This window comes from Asparagus officinalis, chromosome 3, assembly GCF_001876935.1.
Source record: "Asparagus officinalis chromosome 3, Aspof.V1, whole genome shotgun sequence".
Classification (NCBI taxonomy): domain Eukaryota; kingdom Viridiplantae; phylum Streptophyta; class Magnoliopsida; order Asparagales; family Asparagaceae; genus Asparagus; species Asparagus officinalis.
Window position 1 is genome coordinate 17,184,189 of NC_033796.1, and position 26,760 is coordinate 17,210,948.

General features: G+C 37.2%; 2 protein-coding genes across 2 annotated transcripts; both read left to right on the forward strand.

Annotated features, from left to right (window-relative positions):
- LOC109833195 (AP2-like ethylene-responsive transcription factor ANT) lies at positions 12,845-16,440 on the forward strand. The gene is made up of 9 exons (XM_020400785.1): positions 12,845-13,574; positions 13,671-14,136; positions 14,234-14,316; positions 14,442-14,450; positions 14,544-14,632; positions 14,725-14,798; positions 14,878-14,928; positions 15,026-15,102; positions 15,739-16,440. The coding sequence occupies exons 1-9, from the start codon at positions 13,322-13,324 to the stop codon at positions 16,188-16,190; spliced, it is 1,554 nt and encodes a 517-aa protein (XP_020256374.1). The 5' UTR covers positions 12,845-13,321; the 3' UTR covers positions 16,191-16,440.
- Positions 17,965-18,703, forward strand: LOC109834690 (AP2-like ethylene-responsive transcription factor ANT; the record flags this gene model as incomplete). The annotated part of the gene is made up of 1 exon (XM_020402719.1): positions 17,965-18,703. A coding segment is annotated over one exon (489 nt), but the record flags the coding sequence as incomplete, so codon positions are not given.

Sequence of the window (26,760 nt, forward strand, 5' to 3'; positions counted from 1 at the left end):
AGTAGAGGTATGGGAGTAGTTCTTACTTGGGATCCAACAGGAAAACACGAGCTTGGGAAGAAGAACACGAGTTTGGCAAAGTGAACCCGCGGACAAGAGGCTTCAAACCCAAACCCTTGTCAAAACCCTAGTGTGTCTCGACGAGTTTTCGGGAAGATTGAAGAAGGAGAAGTGGGAGAAATCCTTTTAAAGAGAGCCTTGGAGAGTTTGAGTTGAAGAAGAAGAAAAAGTTGAGAAAAATCAGGATTTTGAAACTTAAAAACTCCCAACAACCAACCTCCTGCACCGCCCCGTGCAAGACACTATCTTGTGTCTCGCATGCTAGACACGTCTATGTGTCTCTCACACGTGCGAGACACAAGAGTGTGTCTCATGCTCAGGGAGGGTCCCAAGGTGTTCTCGTGTGTATTTTCACCTATTTTGACCCATTTTCACCTGTTTTTGATGTATACAAGGTACATATTCACACTATGATGAGTATACGAATATAAAGTGCATCTTCTTGAACCTATGACAGGTGTACGAGCTTAAACTAATTTTTAAAACTCCAATGAGTATACGAGTATAAACTGATCCTCCACGATCCAATGCCTTAAGAGCTTAAACTGTGTAGACTCCAGTTAATGTATGAGTATAAACTATGTTCACACTGGTCAATGCATTATAATGGAGGTCAACGCCGATCACCTCATTACAACGAAGGTCAACGCCAGTCAACGCGTTGATAATTTTGCCAAAATAAGGCTCAAAATAATTTTCGGGTTAAAATTACCCCCGAAAGGTCAATCGCAATTCAGATATAAACTCTCGATAAAGATGATCGGTTTAACATCGATTCAACGATGCGAGCTAATTCAGGTATCAACACACCAGTTTTAGTTTAAAATTTCAACAACGGTCAGACGATAAATACAGCACCAGAAGAATTTCAAACTATTTAACAAAATACTGAGTAGAATGAAAGCTGAAGAAGTCAAAGAATTAAAGGTTGAGCCTATCTTATCCAAAGTGTTCCGGACTTCTCGATAAAATACTAAGGAGACTGAAAACATTAGAGGGGGTATCTATAGGCGTCAAAAATTACCTATAGGTTCCCTAACAGAACTCGGGACGAAGAAGAGATGATTAACATCATCATCTAAGTCAAAGAGGATCCTTCGATGCCAAAAAGAAGCGACGAAATGAGCAAATTGACGAAGCAAAGGAACACACGAAAATTGATAAAACAGCAAGACCGAAACTTGAACAAAGTATCTCACCTGCGAGACACTTCAATGTGTCTCGCACACACAAGGTGCCTCGCCCAATCAGCCTCCCGACGATGCATTTTTTGATAAGTTTCTCGTAATTCATTCGTTCCAGTGGCCTCTTAACTGCCTTAGGGTTATTCCTGAACATGGTGAAGTTGTTATTAACAGAAGATAAGGCCAAATCACGAAATCTTATCCGCGAACACAGCGTTCAAGCTGTGTAAATAGTCCCCTTCGTGCATTTATGGAGGGTACTAACGAGATCTGAGCTCTTAGGCGAGTTGCTGATGTTTTCCAGAGTAGAGCCACAAATTTTAGAGAGAGAGAGAGAGAGAGAGAGAGAGAGAGAGAGAGAGAGAGAGAGAGAGAGAGAGAGAGAAAAGAGAGAGAGAGAGAGAGAGAGAGAGAGAGAGGCGAGATCTTGGTAAATTCCTGCGCATAAAGAGAGGATTTTAAGAGATCTACAGCCTTTTCATCCATTCCCTTGATATCAGACCTTGTTTTGATCTTGAGAAGAGACTTTGTTGAGGTTATTCACTTCTATTTTAAATTTCCTTGATTAAAATAAAAAACACCGAGCCTTCTTTCAGATCAAACCTAGATCTATTATTCGGCGGTCCACGGATCAAAGCATCCCCGGCACAGTCAAAGATCTCACATAAATAGCTATCGATAAACGTTCTTTGCGTGTGTTTGTAGGAAGTCTTGTGTGTATTTTATTTGTGTAGAGATGTTTTATAAAAAGGCTAAATCTCGTGAATCTATTGTAATTGATAAACGACTTGTAATAGATTCCACAATGAAAAATATTTCCGACGCAAACAGAGTGCTATATTTTTTTGTTATTTTACATAGTGTTGTAATTTTTTTTGAAACCAGTGACTTAAGATTAAAGTAGAGTATGTAAATTTATATATTATTATTATTTTACCATAATAAGTTTATTGTTAAACTTATGAGTTGGTGGTGAAGGAAGATTACGTGTTGGTTTTGAAGGTTACCAGTTGGTTGTGAAGGTTAGGAGTTGGTTGTGAAGGTTACAAGTTGGTTGTGAAGGTTATAAGTTGTTTGTGAATGTTACACATTGGTTGTGAAGGTTACGCGTTGATTGTCAAGGTTACGAATTGGTTGTAAAGATTATGCATTGGTTGTGAAGGTTATGGGTTTTTTGTGAATGTTACGAGTTGTTTATGAAGTTTATGAGTTGGTTGTGAACCTCACAATGAGTTGATTGTGATTGTTGTTAACTAACCTTTAAAACCAACTCGTAACCGTCACAACTAACTGCTTATCAATGTTCACAACAAACTCGTAACATTCACAAACAACTCGTAACCTTCATAACAAACTCATAACCTTCACAACCAATGCATAACCTTCATAACCACCTCGTAACCTTCACAACAAACTCGTAACCTTCACATCCAACGTGTAACCTTCACAACCAAATCGTAACAGTCACAATCAATTCCTTATCGAGGTTCACAATTAACTCGTAACCTTCACAAATAATACGTAACATTCACAACCAACTCGTAACTTTCATAACAAACTCGTAACATTCACAACCAACTCGTAACTTCACAACCAATGTGTAACCTTCACAAATAACTTGTAACCTTCATAACAACCTCGCAACATTGACAACTAACTCGTAAACTTTACAACCAACACGTAACCTTCCTTCACCACAAACTCATAAGCTTAACAAACTTATTATAGTAAAATAACAACAATATATAAACTTACATACTCTACTTTAATCTCAAGTCATCAATTTTAAAAAATATAACAATATATAAAACAATAAAAAATATAGCACTCATATTCAATTACAAGTTAAAAAAGGAAAAAAATTATACCCGGGTCACCGGAGTTCCCACCTTTTTCTTTGAAATGGAGATGCAACTCGTCATCACCATCTTCAAGATCACAGTTTTCTTCACCTTATGAACGAACACCGAGAAAGTTTCACTGCCGATGTCGACGCCGACGGAAAATATCTTAGGGAGCTAGAATTTTTTTCCCAAAAACCATTTCAAATCATTACAGTAACATCAAAAAAAAGACACACACACACACACAAAGAGAGAGAGAGAAAGGGTAATATGGTCTTCACATGTTTTAAACTCTTGAGGTTTGTGTTTTAGGGGCTCGGAGAATTATAGCTTTGCTTTTGAGAGTTTTGGGAGCGTTGAAATAGTCGGGGGGGATACTTGTAAGGAAATTGGGAGCTAGAAGCAATTTCCCTTTAAAAGTATCTCTAATATGTTTTAAGGAATATCAGTAATAGTGATGTGCACCAAATCTTCTATATAGTGCTTTAGGAATAACTTTCATCCTATCAGATATAAAAATAATTTTTTAGGAGACAAAATACTAAGAATATATAATTGAATACAAGCAAAAAAATCACTCCAAGTTTTCGCTATTCTCGACCTCTACAACCGTGAAAGCCAAATGAAACAATACATCTTTGTATTTACCATATAAATGTGGTGCCATCAATGCTAAGAACAAGCCAATAAATTTTAAATCCCTCGATCGAAGGAGCAAATGCCCAAAATACGGAGATGAATTGTTGAACTGCCGGATGAATCACTTTGGTTATAAGTTGTATTTAATTAGTTCCAAAATTGCTTCTTTTGATCACATCAAGATATTAAAGAAGTGTTACTTAAGACTTCTGGTAATCACCAAATACTTTTTTCATCGTGATTCTCCTTGCATTCCATGATTTACTATATGATATTTCAGTGAATCTCGAATCTAACACTATATCAATTATCTAATCGGGATTTAGACCAAGCTTCTTCTTTAACTTTGGCATAATCAACTGCGTTATATAAGAGACAGATGCACCACTATGATCTTGCTCTAAGGTCGGATTGCTACATGTGTGAACGCTATAGTATTTTGTTATTTTAAATGTCTATTATGTTTCTTTCCGGCAAATGAATATAACTTCCAAGTATATATATAATTAGCTTTATTTCCCTCTGCCTGATCTTTTCTTTCTGTATTAATAAAACAAATTGCATCAAAACTTGTGTGATTGCTTTCAACTTGCTTGAATTTGACATTCTTTTTGATAGAATAATCACGAATAACATCAACCAATTGGTTTTTAGTCTTGAATAAATTTTCAACTTTAAAAGTAAACTCCTCATATCTTCTTCCGTTTAAACATTAGCGATGCCAATGTCTTGTATTGTGAAAGAACGAATCAAATCATCATCTTCAAACTCGTCAGGAGGTGGTTCTTCATACCCAACATATTCATTATTAACATAAGCCTCGTCAAGCTATCCTAGGTTTTCTTCAATATTTTCAATCACAAAATTCATGCATGCTATCAATTAGTGCACTATCTTACTCTTCACCTTTGGAGTCGTCACTTCTTTCATCCTCTTCAATCGCCACCCTTCTTAACAACCTCATATTTTTATAAGGGGCTTCATTGTTCATGACACTTGATGCTTCCCCAACCAAATGTGCACTTCGATAATGAAATTGAGTCCACTTTATTTTACTCGAAGATGAAAGAAAATAGTCAGATTCAACTCTTAAGTCTAACATGCATGAGAACTCTCCCAGAGGTTTGAAAATTTAGCCCAAACTAAATAGAATCTTTTCAATAAATAATTCTATCGCTGGTTGCATCTTGCTCAAATTAAACATAATAGTCATATGATGATTGTTTGAGATCTCAACCGCGGACGTTTTGTCAAAAGTTATGGGCTAATTGCATATTACTTTCAATCGGTACACTCGTAAAATAATTTCAGTAACTCGGTATAATTCTTTAATCAAATTATAGTAACTACATGATTCTAAGATCATTATCGGTGCCAATACCCCTCAAACATACATTGACATATTATCCATTCCATAGTTAATTTTCCTACCATAAGAACAAGCAATGAAGACCATATTGTTCAACCTTTGAAAAAGATTATATTATATCATTTAAATGCAAAAAAATTGAAAAAAAAATATTATCAGGCCATGGAATAATAAAGGGAAAAAAATTAGATTATATCATATATCTCTAAACTCTAATTTTAATAAAAAACTCTAAATAAATAAATAAAACCCTAAACCCCAAATAAGCATTCTATGCCCTAGGATTTCAATTAAGGTATACCACATACAAAAACTGAGAATCACTACAAAGATATCTAATTGATATTAAATTTCAAATCCTAAAAATTAGATTTTGATGAAAACCCTATATTTAAGTGTTGAATAAGAGATCGAAAAACCCTAGATTTTTAAATGTTGAAGAAGAGAGGGGGAAGAGAAATTACCTAGAGATGTTTCGCAAATATCCTTGTCGAATTTCGGCCAAAAAATTAGGTTTGGAGGACTCGGGTAAGCAGAAGGAGAAAGAGAGGACATGAGGAAGAATGAGGAAAAACGATAGAGTGAGGGGGAGATGTGCCAGGTGGATATTTATAAGTAGGTGGGCCCCAACATAAGTAGTCGGGGTTAAAACCTCGACTACTTCATGACTTAGCCAATTCGCCTCATCGACACCAAGGGCGCAACGCTCTGCCAAATGGTCAGGGTTCCCAACCCCGACAAATTTGGTCGGGATTGGGAACCCCGACTATTTTGGCCCTAACAGGGCTTTGCTAATCCCGCACGTGTTTTTTTGTTGTCAATGAAGTAATTTTATTCATTTACCAAATTGAAAAGTTATGTACATCAAGATCTCTTCAAAGAGAAACCAACAAAAACTTCTAACAGCAATTATATCTAACTTTTACAAAGATAGAATCCAATCTCTATTTTCAGCTGAAATAGGATTGTTCATGTAAATGGTTAAGATATCAATTTTGATATTCCGAACCACTTGAAGTCTTGAACTGTGCTTCTTGTTTGCTGCTGAAAGAACCTGACATCAAGATCTCTTCAAAGAGAAACCAACAAAAACTTCTAACAGCAATTATATCTAACTTTTACAAAGATAGAATCCAATCTCTATTTTCAGCTGAAATAGGATTGTTCATGTAAATGGTTAAGATATCAATTTTGATATTCCGAACCACTTGAAGTCTTGAACTGTGCTTCTTGTTTGCTGCTGAAAGAACCTGAGATTCATTTCCCTCCAGATGCTGTATATGGTCGCCGATATTGCCATCCTCTTCATATTCTGTTTTAAACCATTGCCTCTCAACTTGGTATTAAACCAGTCCATCAGTGTATCACACTCACATGCTTGCCATTCAAATCCCGCACGTATTAAAAGAGCTTCTTATTAGTTAGGGTTGTCAACCCCAAAGTTTGCTTTTTTTAAACAACTCAGATCTAACCACGATGCTAAAGTGGCTAGAAACTAGGTCGATTTCTCTAAATAAATTTGGATTGGGTTGATTTTTAGGATTAAAATTTTAAAAGAGCTATTTTAAAAATTTCTCCAATTGTATCACCATGGAATTTTTGTGCATATCCTATAGCATATTTATATATTTTGAATGCACTAACACCCCCCACAACTATGAAAACATAAAATCAGATAGTAATATGATTCTCAATTCTAGAATGGAAAATAAACAAATAGAGGATTTTCTATCGAAAATTATGTACCTTACATCGATTTTTTTTACCTGTTTGTACTCATTTTTAAAATTTTTGTGTTGACTTTGTCTAATAATTTACCTAACACTTGCTCTCGCATATTTTCTATAGTATAAATCCCCTGTATGATTTTCTCACTTTGTTCAGATTGTTCATAAAAACCTAGCTAAAGACTCGATACTTTTGTTCTCATTCATTTTCGGCTGGTGTAACGGAGTGACCATATATATATATTGAAATGAAGTTGGGCATCTAGTTTAGTACAGTGACAGTGAGGTCTGCACGTAGATTAGATAGAGTTGCTGCAGGCTGCTGTAGGAGCAGGCTCAGGCTCAGGCTCAGGTGCCTGTTGAATTGTCAAGTCACAAATCCATCCAGGCGCTCTCTCTCTCTCTCTCTCTCTCTCTCTCATCTTTTGTCCAATGTATCTCTTCTTGAAGCAAATCATCTTGGCTTGAGTACTAGGGTACACTAATATCATGCACGAGAGAGCGCAGCTGCAGGACCTTTTTTCTTTTTCTTTTTCTTTTTTTTTTGTTTGTTATATTCGTCTCTTCTCCTTTTATCTCCCCAGCGGTCAAAGAGGCTAGCACAGCAACTGGATGCGGTTGAATCTCAATTGAAATAGGAAACGTATGTGCCCAAATAGTTTTCAGTCTAAATGGCACTTAAATAACATATTGCTTGACACCATTACATTTAAATATTCTAAATTATAAAAAATAATCCTTTAATAACTAAATTTGTAAAAAAAAATGCACACTAGTACCTTTTGATAATTGTCATGGAAATATTTCTAGGAATATAAACTGACAACAAACGGAAGGTATGGAAGTGTTATTTTCTTATAACTTGGAGCATTAAAATAGGATTTTCTTATAATTTAGGGTATTAAAAATGCTGCTCTTTCAATTTAGAATATTTTATTGTAAAAGTGGTGAAATAGTAGGATATTTAAGTGCAGTTTTTTATAACTTAAGATATTAAAGTACAATTTTTTACAATTTACATTTTTTACGTATAAATGAGGTGAAATAATAGGTATTTGAGTGTCATTTAGCCTAGTTTTTATTCTAACAACTTTTTGTTGGAAAAAAAAAATTACACACAGCTCTTCTCAATTAGAAGATGATCAGTAATTCGGTATATAGTTAAAACAAAAAACTGGATCTGCAAAAAGTCAATGGTATTTATATTGGAAAAAAAGGACTGATAGGCTTATATCTTTAACGCATGGAACTCATGACATTTGTCTCGGAATCATAGCGTCATAATGTGTAGGTCTTACAATATTTACAGGAGAAAAATTATTGCCATTTTTTACCTTTAAAAAATACCTTGAATTTGTGGGAGATATGCATATGACTCCTGATTTTTAAACTCGCTGAATCACTCTAAACGTTGGGTGTCTTGCAAAAGCTTCCTAAAGTTTAAACATTTTTTTTAATGATCATTTGCCTGTAAAAAGGCAAATATCTAAAATGTTCCTAGGAGAAAATCACTAGTGTTATACAATGAAAATTACAAAGGCTAATGAAGCTTCAAGAAGCGGACATCGGGCCAGCTTGTTGAAAAAGGTGAAAATCAAAAAAACCAGTAGCAGTAAGAATTCGCTCTGGTCAGTCGACCGAAAAACTGTATCGATCGACCGAACATATACACAGTAGGAACAGTGCTGGTCAGTCAACCGAACATCCGTATCGATTGACCGATAGCGGGCTGAACGAGTTTCCCGGTCTGTTTTGGAGTGAGGGTTTATATAAATAGAAGGAACGTTTTTTTATTATGGTTAATAAGATAAAAGAGAGTTGTTTTGAGCACTTTGAGAGGGAGATTATTTGTAGGTGAGTGAGATCTTGTTGGTGAGGGTTATTTTGATTGTTTGAGAGTTGTAACCTATTGTATTTCTCCTCCATATAGTAAAATCTCCCCATCCTCTCCCCGTAGACGTAGGCCTCTTGCCGAACCACGTAATCCTCTGTGTTTGCGATTGAACTTGGTCGTATATATTGTGGATTGTGTTCATTGTGTTCTCTGTGCATTGCTCAACGACTCGTTGTGCATTGAGTCCGTTTCCACCGGGCGCAACACTGCTGACCAATCTCGAGATCTAAATCCGAACGAATGGCTATTCGACCCAGGATCGGCCAGGAGCCCAAATTCAAGACAGAAGGCGCTCTCCGCTTGGACCTAACATTGAGCGTCTTGGATAGGGGAATGGACCTATCAATCTCAAACTACTTTTAATAAGTGGCAAGTCATCCCCCACACTTCGCTGTCTAGTCGTCATCAACATTAATACGGTGTCAATCCTTATGACCTCTTGAGCTAGAGACTTCAAAGCTCATCAAACCACGCTAGTACTTCATGCCTTATCACTATTGTAAGAGTAACTTGTCCAACTAGTAGTCGACACATGTAAAGCATGGTCTGACTAATCACTGCACAAACCCGGCCAAATTACCAACATGCCCCGTACTGACTTGGGCATCGAAGGGCATGCCTGAGGAAACAACATCTGAGACCTCTAACCTCCGTTATATATGTAGGAAATTGCAGCTCAAGGCATTCCACAAGAACGATCAGGGAGTCTAAAATTATATTTGTCTCTCCTAAACTGCACATACTAATTTCCCTATATCAACAACTAGTTTAGTTATTTTTTATTTACGATCATCATATCCACAACCCAAGTGAGCTTTTTTCTCTTAACATTATTTATTTATTTATTCGTCGAATACGCATAGAGGATCCATTAAGAAAAGTTTAAATGGGTTTTGTGAGACCCCGGGTTTAGGGGGTTTTAGTGAGAGATAAAAAAGTTTAATGGGTTATGTACGAAACCTCTTCAAACTTAAGGAGAAATTTTTGAAATTAACCACCCTAGAAGAGAAGGAGGAGAGAGAGAGAGAGAGAGAGAGAGAGTCGTTGGTTTACAAAAAAATCCTCATTCAGAACCTAGCTCCTATGCACCAATTTCTATCTACTACTCATGTATGTTTTTTAAACTGCATCTGAAAATAATTAAAGTGAAATATTAGGGGTTGTTTGGTTCACCTATTTTTTTTTTTAAAGTTTTGAGAAAATACCTGACAATGATATTATTGTGAATAATAAATTTATGTAGATTTCTATAAACTGTGTTTTGGTTCTAAAAAATTTATAGAAATATTTTTTATAATGTTGGAAAAAGTGTACTATTTTATAAAATCAATTTCCTTCCCAAATGGGAGGAAATTGCAAGAATATCTGATATTTATGTTAAAATAGTAATAATGTACACCCGTACCACTTTTTCATAGAATTTAAAATTGCAAAAAAATTTGAAACTACTACATTCTTGTATGAGTTTTACTTTTCCATAAAGTTTTCTTATACAACCAAACTAAAGAAAAAGAAAACAACTTATTTCCTATAAAATTAGGAACTCATTTTTATGTTTTAAACCAAACAAAGAAATAGTATTAAACAAAGAAAAATAGTGCTTTTTAAATTCTATAAACTTCTCTTACAAATTATTATAGAAATATAAGAAAATTAATTTATTGACGCTTGTACTTTTCTTTTTCTTTTTTAAAATAGAAATGAAACCAAATAGCCCCTTATAGTCAAAAGATGGCGAGGCGGAAAATAAGAAACTCTGAGCCGCAAAAAGAGACCTACGAGTCCATTGCTTCAAGCATATATAGGATGCATTCATTCTTGAAGGAGTGATTTCATAGTATTTGTTCATCCTTGCAATTATCACGAAAAATGTGAACTTGAAAGAATATTACTTACAACATTACCTATCATCTAAAAGCCTAAACACCCCGCATGGACGAATATGTCCAGCTAAGACCAATTATATTGCATGCAGCAAAAACGCTTTAATCAAAGCCCTAAAATTGGGCCCCTAATTCTCCATAATGGTAACTTTGATGTTTTTAAGTAGCACAAGACCCCTAAAATTGAGACATATACATTGATCATTAGTGGCTACTTTAAGGGGGCCCATGCAACTGTCTTCTTCTCAAATTGACTAATAAGAGGGGGGAAATTAACTTTGAGGTTGATCAAGTACAAGTTATGCTTGTTTACAGCTTTATACATAAAGTAATTTGGATATTTATCATGTAGAAAGTAGTTTATGTTATGCATACGTCATACAACAAGATATGATAGCATTAATAATCAAATATATCCCTTCAAATCAGGTCAACTTTTTTCAATGTTTTAGGGGCCCTTTTTCATCATTCCGGGAGTGTATCAGGTTCATGTTAGAGACCCACATCACTTTTTATTTTGTCTGGGGACTGTAACTACATTCAATTTCCAAAGGCGTGAATGCATATTTTTAGCCAAACCATCTTCTCTGTTCCTCATGAGCCATATGCTTTTCTTTTTTGTTCCTTATTTCTATTTTTGCTTTATTTCTCTACTTTTTTATGCCTACATATTTTAGAATATCTATTGACCTCTTTTGCATGTGTTTATTCTCCCTATACGGTCTATCCTTTGTACTCTACTGTATATTAGTATTTATCTTGAAAGCAATCTTGAACCAGCATGAGTTTTCTCATAATGACAATTATAAAGTTTTCTCATAGTGTTAACTTTAACTCAAGATCAAGTATTAATTAAAAAGTGTCAACTGCGTATACATCCTTTGCACTCTGCTGATAGCTACTTACACCTCTCAATTTTGTTTACAATTAACATCCCTTAAATCTCATACGAGCTACTTTTTTTTTCTTTCTAAATTTGGGCAACAATTTAGTCTTTTTATCCTTTAAATTTAGATCAAAGAATTATTTATTATCGCATGATATTACAAGACATTCCAACCTAATTTGGGAAATATTATTATTCTGAAGTTAAAGGAATAGAAATTCAAGTAAACAGTTTAGTGGCTATTTTGTTCATAAAAAAATTTAGGATTTGGGGTGGATTATAAATTCTACGATCAAAAAGTACCATTTTTTTAGTTTTTGGACTCCTTAATCGGTGTTTGTTTCAATAAAATTTTGGAATGTTTAATTCCTAAAATACAAAAAACAACCATATTTTAGAATTTGCCAAATCCTATCAATCAGAGAGGATTTGACAAATCCTATAAATATGTGTGGTTAACCAAATTGCTATACCATTATATTTTATTCTCTTACGGGGAGGTTAGATCACCAAGGTAAGCATATTCAGCTCTCATTCTTTTTTAAATTAAAATAAATAATAGATTAAAATATGTTATCCTATAATTTTAGGGTTGGGCCAAATAAGAAATTATAAAATTTAGAATTTGCTTTCCTATAATAACGTCGAACCAAATAAAATATTAGAAATCTCAAAGCACGTATCACTACGGATATGAAATTCTCATGAGATTATAAATCCCAAAATTTTAGAATTTGAACCGAACAACCTCTTAGATAATTTAAGTGACTACATTTGATGTATCTTAAAGCTTTCATATTTTAAGTTAGTCTCTCAAATTATTAAAATTGCTAGTTTTTCCTCAGATTCTCATAAGTCATTTCAATTTAATCTATCTAATTGCTAAAATAACTTGGAAATTGGGGACCGAATAGCAATTGCAATGTTTCAAGGGACAAATTAAGAAACATCAGAGATGTGAGGGAGTGACATGAAAAGAACCCAGCTACAAATTCATTATCAAATTTTCGGATTACAGAAACCCTCCAAATGAAAAAACTTGGATCATAGGATGTTATCTTTGTAGCGGGGACTTTGACATTTTCTTCGTTGCATTTTCAGTCACAAATGGAAAAGATTGGATTGGCATAATAACCGACCTTGATATGCTTTTTTCTTCAATTTATTAACCAGCCTTGAAGTCTTGAACAGAGCCATTACTGTGGTGAAGTGACTGGATGTCAATCTCTCTCAGTATCTGATGGCCAACAGACGGGACTGAAAAAAGCAGCCCAATCTTGGTCAGCAAACTACAACTACAACACCACTACAACAGCCTCTACCTCAAAATGCAATCCCCTCCGCTAACCACATCTTCATTTATCAGTCTAATCATATTTTTAACCCCAAAGTTTGTTAATACAGGTTTTAGTATGGTTTAAGGTGTCATAACAAAAAAGTAACAAGGAATGAAGGAAAAGGAAAAGATAAAGGCCATAAAGACTTGGTCTTTCTCAAAAAACAGATCCCTATGAGAATGCAAGAGTTTGTTTGTTTGTATTAACAATAAGAAAAGTAGGCTATAAGACCTCATTACTCATTGCCCTTGTTTGAAGTTTAAAAAGGATTTTCTTGTGTTCTCTTCTCAAAAACCTCTGCATCATCGCATGCAAGTGCGAGTATATTGCATTGAGAAGACAAACAGTTGACGAGTAAGAACACAAAAAACCAAGTCTCAAATTGGGGATGGGGGGAATCATGATTAGTGTTTTAGTACTCCCCCAATGATTGTGTTGTCTCACATTGGTTCTTGCAAGCAAATCTTTCAGTGATCAAAGCGAAGGTTGAAAAAAGCCATGAGTGATAACACCACAAACTGGCTTGGATTCTCTCTATCCTCTCACTTGAACATGGAGCAAAATCAAACTCACCCCACATCTTCAGCTCTCTCTTCTCAACCCCAAAACAGCTTATTTCTCTCTCCTCACTTCAGTAACTCTGCTTTGTGCTATGGAGTTGAAGCGGAGAACAATGGAGCTAGTTTCTACTCTAATCAGCTCTCTGTCCTCCCTCTAAAATCTGATGGTTCTCTCTGCTTCATGCAAGAAGGTAACTTTTTTTTTTAATTTTAAATTTCTTGTAGCTTAAAAACAACCCCTCTTTCTCTTTTCTAAGTTCGTTTTTTATATTTCAAAATGGTTAAAGGAATGGTGGCTTCAGAATCCCCAAAACTAGAAGATTTCTTAGGCTGTGGTCCAAATATGGGGACCCATAACTACAGCAACAGTGAGAGGGAAGCAATGGCTCTTAGCTTGGATAGCATGTACTATAGCCAAGAAACAGAGGGTGAAGAAAACAGAGGCCAAGAGTTGAACCAGTTCTCATACATGCAGCCATTGCATGAGTTGTACGAAGCTCCGGTGGGGGATTTGAAGAACTGGGCACCTGGGTTTGGGGATCTGCAGACATTGAGCTTGTCAATGAGCCCAGGGACTCAATCTGGCTATGCAGCTGCTCAGCATCAGATTTCCTCTGTTTCAAACAATGAGTGTATGGCTTTGGAACCTAGAAAGAAGAGAGGGGCTGGGAAAGGGGAAAAGAAGCAGCCTGTTCCCAGGAAATCCATTGATACATTTGGGCAGAGGACTTCTCAGTATAGAGGAGTTACAAGGTAATTTTTTTAAAATTTTTTTAAATTTTATTTTTTTTGGGTAAAAAATTGATGTTTGATTAATCTTATATTTTTTATATATTTTTTCAAATAAAAGGCATAGGTGGACTGGGAGATATGAGGCTCATCTTTGGGATAACAGCTGCAAGAAAGAAGGCCAATCAAGGAAAGGGAGGCAAGGTAGTTTATTGCAACATAAATCATTTTTTATTTTTTATATAGTTTTCAATATTGATCCTTTTTTGAAGTCTAATGTGTTTTGTTCTTGTTCTGTTTGCATGTAAATGGCCTACATGGTTCTTCAGTTTATCTGGGTAGGCTTCTTTTCTCTATTCTTTTTAATTGAAGCCCTCCATTAATTTCTTAAAATTTTTTTGTATGCAAGTTTATGTTGAATTGATTTGCAGGGGGTTATGATATGGAAGAGAAAGCAGCAAGAGCTTACGATATGGCTGCACTGAAATACTGGGGGCCTTCAACTCATATTAATTTCCCTGTATGTTTAATCTCATAAAGCTTCGAACTATTTGATGAAACTTGAACTCATTCACAGTGCAATGTACAACATTTAATGGTTTTTTCATGCAGTTGGATAGTTACCGAGATCAAATAGAAGAAATGCAGAACATGACCAGACAAGAGTTTGTAGCTCATTTGAGAAGGTAAAACTCTTTCAACATTCATATAGTCACTTCCATTTTCTACTACTCTTGATATACTCTTTTTTATGTTATCTTGCAGAAAAAGCAGTGGATTTTCGCGCGGGGCTTCTATTTATCGAGGAGTTACAAGGTTTTATTGCTTTCTTTGTTTCAGATAACAACATCGACAGATCACATTTCTATACTGAAAATTATTTGATGAATTTGTCGGTCTTGTTAATCTGCAGGCATCACCAACATGGAAGATGGCAAGCTAGAATTGGTAGGGTTTCAGGAAACAAGGATCTTTACCTCGGAACCTTTAGTAAGTTTCTGTTGTTCCCTTGATATTTCTTTGCTACATTATAAGTATCTCACATTGTAACTTTATAGGATTCTTGACTAGTTAGTCTTGTGCAAGTCAAGTCCTATATTGAAAAGAACTAGAAATAATAGTGACTAGAGAGTTAAAAGACTAATACCTAATAGCTTAACTCCGTAAGTTTTCTTTAGTCCACTTATTTACATTATGCTGCATCATAATCATCTTAAAATCTAACAATATATAATTCTTGATTAGTTAGTCAGTTCAATCACAGAGTTAAGCCCTTTAGATTCTTTGAATTCTCAAAAGCTCTTTCTCAGAGAATGTTAGAAGAATTCTGGGCATTCCTTGCTTTAGCAAACAAAAACATCTTTTCATAAGGCTGTTCCTCTGTTGCAAGTCTTGACTGACGAATTAACCTCATTCAGTAAAAGCCCATAAAGAAAATTTCACTTGTTCTCTTTATTCCTATCAGAACCCCTCACAATGAGCAGCAATCTGAACCACACATTAGGCTTGGTAATTACAGAAACCTCCTCCTTGTTCCCCATTCTGCAGCTCAAAACGCCCTGCACAATAGGATGTGTACCATTGTATGATTCTTGACTGAAATTTGCATCCTAATCAACTCTTCAGGCACTCAAGAAGAAGCAGCAGAGGCCTACGACATTGCTGCAATCAAATTCCGTGGACTGAGTGCCGTTACTAACTTTGATATAACAAGATATGACGTAGACAAGATCACAAACAGCAACACTCTCCTTCCAAGAGAACTCGCTCGCAGGATCAAAACCATAGAAGGCAATAACAATGTTACAGTTGCTCAAAGCAGTTGCAGAGAGCTCCAGCTAATTTCTGAACAAAATGAATACCAGCAATTCTCAAACAATCTGCAGGGTTTCGATGATTCAGGCAAAATGGTGAACCATCACTTGTCGAATTCTTCGTCTCTGGTGACTAGTTTGAGTAGTTCTGCAGAGGCGAGCCCAGACCGAAGCGGGCTGCCGATGATCTTGGGGAAGCCAGTGAACTCATGGGGGCCTATGGGTCAATTGCCAGTGTTTGCAGCTTGGGCTGATATTTCTTAAGTTCTCATCTGATTAGAAGTGAAGATTAGCAACTTGTAGTCTCCTTTTGGGTTTTAAGTAGAATATGGAGGGCAAGTCTCTTTTCCTTTTCCTGTGGCTTGAATATGGGAGCTTTCTCGAGCCAATGGATAAGGGTTTTTGCAATGTGAGAGGCCTTGGGATTTAAGACTAATTATATTTCAGTATGATGTTGCTAATTTGAATGGTATGTTACTACTTTTTTTTTTAATGCAAAATTTAGTTTTGGCCAGATGATGGAGTCGAATGGCCCTGAAACTTTAGAATCAATGTCATTAGCATGTTAACTGTTTCTTCCTTGATGTATCATGTTAGGTTATCAAGTAAAGTATCTCGATGCTGATTTTAATGTAGTCATTAAGGAGTCTAATCGGCTGGCAGTCTTTGACCACATACAATTTCTTTTTATCAAAATGTATTAGATCAGTTTTATTTACCTTTCTTCGGAGATCTCTTGTACGTGAAGATGCATTACTCAATTAAAAGCTTCATACACCAGGAACTGTTATGATCGTTACAGCATAATTTTGTAGGCGAAGTATCGCTTCCACAACTCTCCCAACCGAAGCTAGTCTGTATCAGTTTTGTTAGATATAAGTGTCCTACAAGTAATAATTGTATATTGTAATAGTATCTATATGAATATAACATCATTGTTCAAAATAATAGTATGCTATTTTGGTCAGATTTATTTGGTATTTTAATACAGATAAAGTTCTTAGAATGATACTAGACTATCGGACATTTCGGATATGATTGTAATGAAGAGATCTGATTCGTCGCTAACGTATATTCTGAAATGTTCTTAGTTGATGAAGTGTTGAAATGTGACATCATCACTGTAGGCGTTGAAAATTACCTATAGTTCTCCACGAGCAGCTCAAAGCTAAGAGAAGACGATGAACGTCACTATCCAGAAGCTTGATTGACATCGACGAACGCTTAAAGTGAATCGACGAACTACGTGAAGTAACGGAGTTTCAGAATAACGAAGACACGAACTGATCGGGAGCCTCGCGTCGCTTACAAAAGACGAAACGCCGCTCGTATCCCAGCTTAATCCATAATGATTTAATCATTGGAGCTTATAGAACTCCTCGTCGGCTTTCCAACGCACTTTGAATCACTCAAATCCGAGTTCGGATGAAGATGTTACGGCAGAAATGGACAAGTGTGCAAAACGAAGCGTCTCAGCCTGAGTTGAGACACCCCGAGGTGTCTCGGCCCAACCGAGACACCCAAGGGTGTCTTAGTCAAGTCCTATATTGAAAAGAACTAGAAATAATAGTGACTAGAGAGTTAAAAGACTAATACCTAATAGCTTAACTCCGTAAGTTTTCTTTAGTCCACTTATTTACATTATGCTGCATCATAATCATCTTAAAATCTAACAATATATAATTCTTGATTAGTTAGTCAGTTCAATCACAGAGTTAAGCCCTTTAGATTCTTTGAATTCTCAAAAGCTCTTTCTCAGAGAATGTTAGAAGAATTCTGGGCATTCCTTGCTTTAGCAAACAAAAACATCTTTTCATAAGGCTGTTCCTCTGTTGCAAGTCTTGACTGACGAATTAACCTCATTCAGTAAAAGCCCATAAAGAAAATTTCACTTGTTCTCTTTATTCCTATCAGAACCCCTCACAATGAGCAGCAATCTGAACCACACATTAGGCTTGGTAATTACAGAAACCTCCTCCTTGTTCCCCATTCTGCAGCTCAAAACGCCCTGCACAATAGGATGTGTACCATTGTATGATTCTTGACTGAAATTTGCATCCTAATCAACTCTTCAGGCACTCAAGAAGAAGCAGCAGAGGCCTACGACATTGCTGCAATCAAATTCCGTGGACTGAGTGCCGTTACTAACTTTGATATAACAAGATATGACGTAGACAAGATCACAAACAGCAACACTCTCCTTCCAAGAGAACTCGCTCGCAGGATCAAAACCATAGAAGGCAATAACAATGTTACAGTTGCTCAAAGCAGTTGCAGAGAGCTCCAGCTAATTTCTGAACAAAATGAATACCAGCAATTCTCAAACAATCTGCAGGGTTTCGATGATTCAGGCAAAATGGTGAACCATCACTTGTCGAATTCTTCGTCTCTGGTGACTAGTTTGAGTAGTTCTGCAGAGGCGAGCCCAGACCGAAGCGGGCTGCCGATGATCTTGGGGAAGCCAGTGAACTCATGGGGGCCTATGGGTCAATTGCCAGTGTTTGCAGCTTGGGCTGATATTTCTTAAGTTCTCATCTGATTAGAAGTGAAGATTAGCAACTTGTAGTCTCCTTTTGGGTTTTAAGTAGAATATGGAGGGCAAGTCTCTTTTCCTTTTCCTGTGGCTTGAATATGGGAGCTTTCTCGAGCCAATGGATAAGGGTTTTTGCAATGTGAGAGGCCTTGGGATTTAAGACTAATTATATTTCAGTATGATGTTGCTAATTTGAATGGTATGTTACTACTTTTTTTTTTAATGCAAAATTTAGTTTTGGCCAGATGATGGAGTCGAATGGCCCTGAAACTTTAGAATCAATGTCATTAGCATGTTAACTGTTTCTTCCTTGATGTATCATGTTAGGTTATCAAGTAAAGTATCTCGATGCTGATTTTAATGTAGTCATTAAGGAGTCTAATCGGCTGGCAGTCTTTGACCACATACAATTTCTTTTTATCAAAATGTATTAGATCAGTTTTATTTACCTTTCTTCGGAGATCTCTTGTACGTGAAGATGCATTACTCAATTAAAAGCTTCATACACCAGGAACTGTTATGATCGTTACAGCATAATTTTGTAGGCGAAGTATCGCTTCCACAACTCTCCCAACCGAAGCTAGTCTGTATCAGTTTTGTTAGATATAAGTGTCCTACAAGTAATAATTGTATATTGTAATAGTATCTATATGAATATAACATCATTGTTCAAAATAATAGTATGCTATTTTGGTCAGATTTATTTGGTATTTTAATACAGATAAAGTTCTTAGAATGATACTAGACTATCGGACATTTCGGATATGATTGTAATGAAGAGATCTGATTCGTCGCTAACGTATATTCTGAAATGTTCTTAGTTGATGAAGTGTTGAAATGTGACATCATCACTGTAGGCGTTGAAAATTACCTATAGTTCTCCACGAGCAGCTCAAAGCTAAGAGAAGACGATGAACGTCACTATCCAGAAGCTTGATTGACATCGACGAACGCTTAAAGTGAATCGACGAACTACGTGAAGTAACGGAGTTTCAGAATAACGAAGACACGAACTGATCGGGAGCCTCGCGTCGCTTACAAAAGACGAAACGCCGCTCGTATCCCAGCTTAATCCATAATGATTTAATCATTGGAGCTTATAGAACTCCTCGTCGGCTTTCCAACGCACTTTGAATCACTCAAATCCGAGTTCGGATGAAGATGTTACGGCAGAAATGGACAAGTGTGCAAAACGAAGCGTCTCAGCCTGAGTTGAGACACCCCGAGGTGTCTCGGCCCAACCGAGACACCCAAGGGTGTCTTGGCCTCGCTGAGACACCCCGGGGTGTCTCTAGGGGGTGTCTCGGCCTCGCTGAGACACCCAAGGGTGTCTCCAGCCCTAAAAACTGGCCGTTATGCGGTTTTAACCGCCCGGACTTCCTGAAGCCTATAAATACAGTCCCAGGACTTCATTTTTTTGAGAGCTGGAATTTTGGAGAATTGGCGAAGCCCTGCCGGACTGAAGATTAAAGGTGCACGAATTTCAGAGAGGAGGGGAAGAGATCGGATCGAGTTCGTCGGCATAAAGAAGAGGAGCTCGTCAGATCTGCAGTTCCCCGTGTCCGTTCCTTAAGATTATCCCGTTGCGATAATCTTAAGAAGAGCAATTATCTCGCTGTTGCCAAGATAAGCGCTACGGTTTCTTGATTCCTTCACGAATCAACAAAGCTCTGCCCGATTTTTTAGCAGTCAGATCTGATCGACGGTGGTCCACGGATATCAACATCTCCGTCACAGGCCAAGATCTCACGCAAGCAGAAGACCGATAAACTATCTCTGCGTTTGTTTAAAGAGAATTGTACTTTTGTTTTGTTTTCATTGTATAAAGGTCTTATAAAAAGACTAATTTTTATTTTCGTTGTAAACGTCTGAAGTTTGTAATGAATCCCGCAATGAAACAATCAATTTTCTCCGTAAACAAGCTGGCGACCACAGTGGGAGCCAACGGCCTCGCTGCCGAGGCTATCGTGCCGCAGCCGACGATCAAGATCCCGGTGTTCGAAGAGGTCGAATACGAATTCGACCAGCAGAAATTTGAGGAATATATTTCCTCCTCCTCCAGATCTCCCTCTTGCAAACGCAGGAAAATCGCTGCCGCGAAGAACGTGAGTTCAGATCAAAAACCAAGGCTGATGATCTGAGCCCGAATGCAGTGGAAGATTCCTCTCCGGCTTCCAAAGAAACCAGATCCAACGTTCGTGACAACTCCTCGAAAGTCAAGGAGTTGCCCGTTGAAAGTGCACCAGTGCTGACGAAGAGGGCTCGTCAAAGGCGCCGTCAACATCTCGCGCGTCAATTTGCCAAGGCTTTGGAGCCTGTTGACGGGATCTGCTATGATGCGGATCTGACGCAAAGTGTTCCAGCAACCAGCTTTGGGAACCTCCTCACAACCACCTACTAACGAATGAGTTCGTGTCAAACAAACTCGTTCAACTCTTGAGGAGCGTATCCATAAGCACCGCACACTGTTGGCGCAGACGAGGATCCTTGTACGGAATGCACATGAGTTACAGAAAGGAAAGGTGGTAAAAAAGCCACCAAGATCTAAGCAAGTTTGTATACCAAAGGCCAAATCAGCGCCTAAGGCAAAAGCATCCGAGGCCGCTTTCCGGCCTTTGTCAACTCCAGATCCCGCTCCTATTGCTCCCGCACCTCCGGTGAAGCCCTATGATAGCATGGATCTTACCAAATCTAGAGTCCCATTGAAGGATCGCATCGGTTCTCTACTCGAGGATCGAGGAAAAGCGCCTGTTAAGGAAAGCTTGAGATCATTGAAGGAGCTTCGAGCAAACATACGGACTGGGGGTCGTACGCGACCTCCTAACAAATTAATTTCTACAACGGCCCGCTTGGGGGTGCGTGCAGAAAACCAGGAGCCTGTTAAGGTTTCACCCTCACAAATGTGTGATTCCAAGCGTGTGACTCTTGTAGACGCCAATAAGGCGATGTTTACTCAAATAAAAACACGTCAGACAGAAGAATGCGTTATACCTGAGAATTCATGTAAACAGCCGATAGGTTGCTCTGACCGCAACGTCGATGAGTTGTACTATCGGGTTGGGGGTACGAATAAATCTCGAAAGAGAAGTACTTGGGAAGGGGACTCTCACTATTCGTGTACCAAATTTATCAGGGCAGTATTATCAGCGTGTAGCTACCCTAAGACCGCTCCGCAAAGGGTCTTGGTATTTGAGAGGATCTCCAACGGAAAGGCTAAGTCCAATCCAAAGCGTCTCCGTAAGAAACGATCGGTCGTTCAATGTGACGAACCCCCAGAGGTTATTATCAATATGGTTGATAAGGGAAAATCGATTCGACCTTCTAGCTCTGATCCGCTTGTATCGCATCGTCTAACCCGATTACGATCAGGAACTATTAGACAAAGGGATTATCAGAGAATGCAGAGAGGGTTATCCTTGGATGATGAAGCATCGGATGCTAACTCGACAATTGCTTCTGATAATATGGTATCTAGTCCGGGACAATCCCGTGAAGTGTTTATGATTAACACCGAGGAAGTAGCCAAAATGGTTGAGGATGCCTTGGCCAAGCAGAAAGAGGCATTCAAGATCGAAATGGAAATGGCTATGCTACGAATGAGGGAAGAACATGACCAACAAATTCAGGCTCTGTCCAATCAATTCGGTGAATCTAGCCATCGCAACAATGCTAATCAAACAGATAGCGATTCAGATACGGATGAACACCTTAAGGCTGATGACCCTCCTATTGACCAGAACGTTGGGGGTGATCCCACTAAGGATAACAATACTGGGGGTGGTCCCACCAAAGATGACAATGTTGGGGGTGGCCCTGTTATTCCTCTCAGGAATCGTCCAAGATCTGATACAGACGAGGACGATAAAATAAAGGACCTCGAGAGCAAAATCAACGCGTTGATGTCTGTTCAGGGGATAAAAAGGACCGGTATTCCGTCTCCCTACCCAAGAAAGTGGGATTCGATCCCATATCCGGCAAAGTTCAACTTGATCAACTTCACGCCGTTTGACGGAAATGGTTCCCCTACTCAGCACTTAATATATTTTAAGTCTCATTTGGGAATAATTTCTGGCAACGAGCCCTTGATGATGCGGTCATTCGTTGGCACCCTTCGCGGGCTTGCCTTCGATTGGTACCGCCGTCTCAAGCCCGGAAGCATCAACAGCTGGGAGGACCTGGAGAGCATGTTCCTCACTTATTTCTTCGATGATGATGCCGAAGTGTCGATCGGGACACTCTTCGATGAGAAACAAAAAGACGGAGAGTCGGTGAATACCTTCATCAAACGCTTCCGTAATTAGGCAATGAACTGCAAGGATCCCGTCATGGAGGAATTCGTCTTGCAAACCTGTCATAACAACTTGTCCATTAACATCTTGGACGTTATGGGAGTAGAGCCGCTCAATACCTGGAAAGAGTTGAAGGTGCGCGGAGAGTAGGCCGAACGCTTTCTCAGAAGGAGGAAGGTCGAAAGAAGCCAACCGATGGCTAACCCTCTGAATCCGAGTCTCATTTCCCATGATGAAGGGAATGCACCTACAACAGTTGTTGATGTTAATCAGACGTCGCAACAGCAGCCCCGAAGACAGCAGAAGACTTCGGATTCGAGGCTCCAAAAAGAATACTCATTCAAGGACGAAGACGTTCCAGCCATCTTCGAGACCCTTCTTAAAAACAACAAAATCAAGCTGCCACCCATCACAAATCAGGAGGAAGCTGACAATACTACGGATCCGAAGTACTGCGCGTACCACAGGAAGATCCTTCATCCTACCAAGACTTGCTTTACTTTAAAGAATAGCATCCAAACCTTGGTTGAAGCCGGCGTCATAACGCTAGGATAAGCCAAATGAGAATGGCAACACTCCGAATAGTATACGAGTATAAACTGCTTCTCAAAACTCCAACAGGTATATGAGTATAAACTGTTTCCTTTGTATCCAACGGGAAGTTCTCGGAAGAATACTATATGTAATTTTCTTAGGGATAACCTGATGCGGCATAATTATATACCAAAAAGGTTGCAAGTGTACAACCGTGTCAAGTTATAGTATTTAAGATATCGATCCCACGAGGAAGGTGTTTTGTCCGAGAAAATTAATGAAATCGGTTTCGTGGGTATGTTGTGTGCATGAAGGAGTCATGAGTGATAAGTGAAATTGATTGTGAAAGAGATTGGAGAGAGTGACAAATGCGTGTGTAATTAAGGTGCACAAGTTAAGTGAGAGTGAAATATTGAATACGAATGAGTATGATCAATAAGATGAGAGAGGAAAAATGAATAAAATCAAAGAACAGAAATAAAAAGAGATCAAAGAATGAAGAACAAAATTCTCAGAATAAAAGAAAATACCAAGAAATTAAGATGGTGGAATTCATTATAGATAATGAGTAATCTAAAATTGAAAACCGGCCAGCTTTTTAGAAAAGGGTGATTGCCCTAGAGGGTTCCTTAGGCTAAAGACGAATCAAACAAAATAAAATAAAAAAAAGAAAAACTAAAAATAGCCGAAGAGGGTTCTAGCCTCAACGGTGAATAGTGTGAAGAACATTAAAATCTAAGCTAATAAAATAAATTGTGAAAAGTCTAAACTAGGCAAAATAAAATTACAAGAATTAAGATCAGTTAAAAAATAAATCTCATTCTATAAGCAATGAAATAAATCTAAGGCAAGACGGGTTCTAGGCTCTTGGCTATTTAAACAAGAAAAGTATAAATCTAATTACAGAGCATGAAAATAAATCGTAAGCTAATCAAGCAATAAAAGAGAAATAAAAAAGGAAAGAAATGGGCGAACCTGCTAAATAATTCTTCATCTCCATCTTCCGATCATCCAACAAAGAGAGAGAAATATTTAAAGTGGTGAAAAAAAATATTATTATTAATTGGCAACAAAAAAGTACAATTTTTGGAAGGGCCTTCTCAATTAAGAGTAGCCGCTCCTCTCCAAAAGGAGTTTACAAAATTTTTTCACACCTTTAACCCTCACTCTCACTACCCTAATTCCTATAGTAATCTTGCAATGAATATGAGGCCCATGTGGATTTGTCTTTGAGTTACATTTTTCCGCCCAAGACCAAGATCTCCACGCTTTGAATTTGGTTTTAGTTCTTCTCTAAGCCAATGCTTCAATTGATTTTCGCAAGGCCCCAATCTCAATTGGATTTTTTTCAGAAGGTAGAAAATGAAAATTCGGCTCATGTAGCTACACCCACATGTTGCCGGGCTATCCCAATTGATGAAAATCCGGCCGCTAACAATCAAATCAAAATCTGGCATAAAGCCAACACAACGCTGGCAGCCAATGAGCTTCACTTGCAAAATGACCAAAATCTGTCCGGTCCCATGTTTGATGAAATATCCACTACCATTCAGCCAGGTCGTGCTGGTTTCTCTGTTCATTGTTCCCATTTGAATTTTTCAAAGTGTAGAATCTTAACAATCCAAGCATGGGTCCATTTGGAGTTTCACATTCTCCAAGGCCAAAGGCAAGTCACGTGGGCCCATGTTTGGCATTTTATTTTGAAAAACAATTATCCACAGCCCGTGCAAATTGAAGAAACCACTTTCTAGGCCCAACTTCAAATCAGACATGTCTTCTAAAAAATCGGCAATCTATTGCGCAATCATCTTTGAAGTCCACTTGTTTTAAAATTCAAGCCACCAGCCCATGTGATTTTCTGCAGCAGTCCGGACATGGAGAATTTTTTTGCAACCAAGTCCATTTCATTCCCATTCTTTGCATCCAAGTCCAAGCATAGCTTCCTTGGTGTATTTTTTTATGGGCTTTGCTCTTTGGGCTTTAATCATGGGCTTCTAAAATGCTACAAAATAGAGAAGAGAGATTTTGAGGGGTTTTTACATTTAATAATATTTATTTATATTTTCATTCAATTATGTGGAAATTAAGCTAATAACAATTATTAATGGTATATTTATTCATATAAAATAGATAATGAGGGTATAAAATTGTAATAAAATATGATTATCAAATACCTCCACACCTAAACTTTTGTTAGTCCTCTAGCAAAGAAAATAAAAAGAAAATCCTAACTCACTTTCGCAGGAATCGCGGTTGTATTTAGCTCATACAACAAGCCTTTAAACCCCTACGTTACCCTAGTGGACGAGTTATAGTCTCGTGAGGGTTTGCAGTGAATATACCCATAAAATTCGGTTAACTTGCCAAATTAAAGAAGTCAGTAAATAACTAAATTCATTTGATAACTTTTAGATAATCTAATTGGAGCCAGTTATCACTCAAGAAAACATTTTTATATATAACTCTAAGGTATATTTTCAAGAAAATCTTCTCATTGTAGCAATACAAAACCAAGCCAAACTTAAAAATTTAATTTAAAAGTTTTGAAAAGAACATGCTAACTCTTTGTTTTAAATAATTTTCAAGTTGCTTGATTTAAAATATTTTCCAAGACCATATATACAACTATAAAACATTTATTAATAATTTTTTTTAACTCTTTCATCATTGGTGATTTTTTTTACTTTAACGGGCTTTCTAAGTGACCTTTTAACGAGTTTTGGGCCAATGAATCCCAACCCAATTGGGCTTTTTAACGAGTTTTGGGCCAATGAATCCCAACCCAATTGGGCTTAGGTCATTAAGTATGGAAATACTCATTGGGCTTAATTACTCGGTCAGCTTAGGCTTTATAAGATAGAATCACCTAGAATTCAAGAGTTTTTTTTTCCGTTTTTGGTGCCCATTTTTCGCACTATTCTTATGCCCTTTTTTTTGTATATGTATATATATTTTGAAAATATGTAAATCAAGACACTTTGAAAAAATTATTTTCAACTCTAAGTTAAGCATGCAAAAATTTCATTATTTTAAATAAAAGTCCAAGTTAAGGCTTAAGTATAGTAAAGTATACTACTTTGAAAATTATTTCTTAAGAAATTTATTTAGAGTTATCATAAAAAGTGAACTTAAGTAAATAACCAACTAGGGATTAGAAAATTTTAAATTTATCAAATAAATTAATTATTACATAACTCTATAAATTTGGCAAGTGACGATATTTTTATAAAAAAAATTTTTAAAGAAAAAGGGGAAAAAATGTAACTAAAAATGTAAAATAAAAAGAAAAAATAACTAATTCTCACCCCCACACCTAAATTTTGTATTGTCCTCAATGCAAACTCTATGATGCATATAAGTAAAACAGATAAGAAGTGAAACACTTACATTTTGGTCCGCTGTAGAAAATAGGGCTGCAATTACGCTTTCCCGTTCTGAGGAGGATAGGAAAAATTTTTCTTTTTTTTTGAAAAACTGA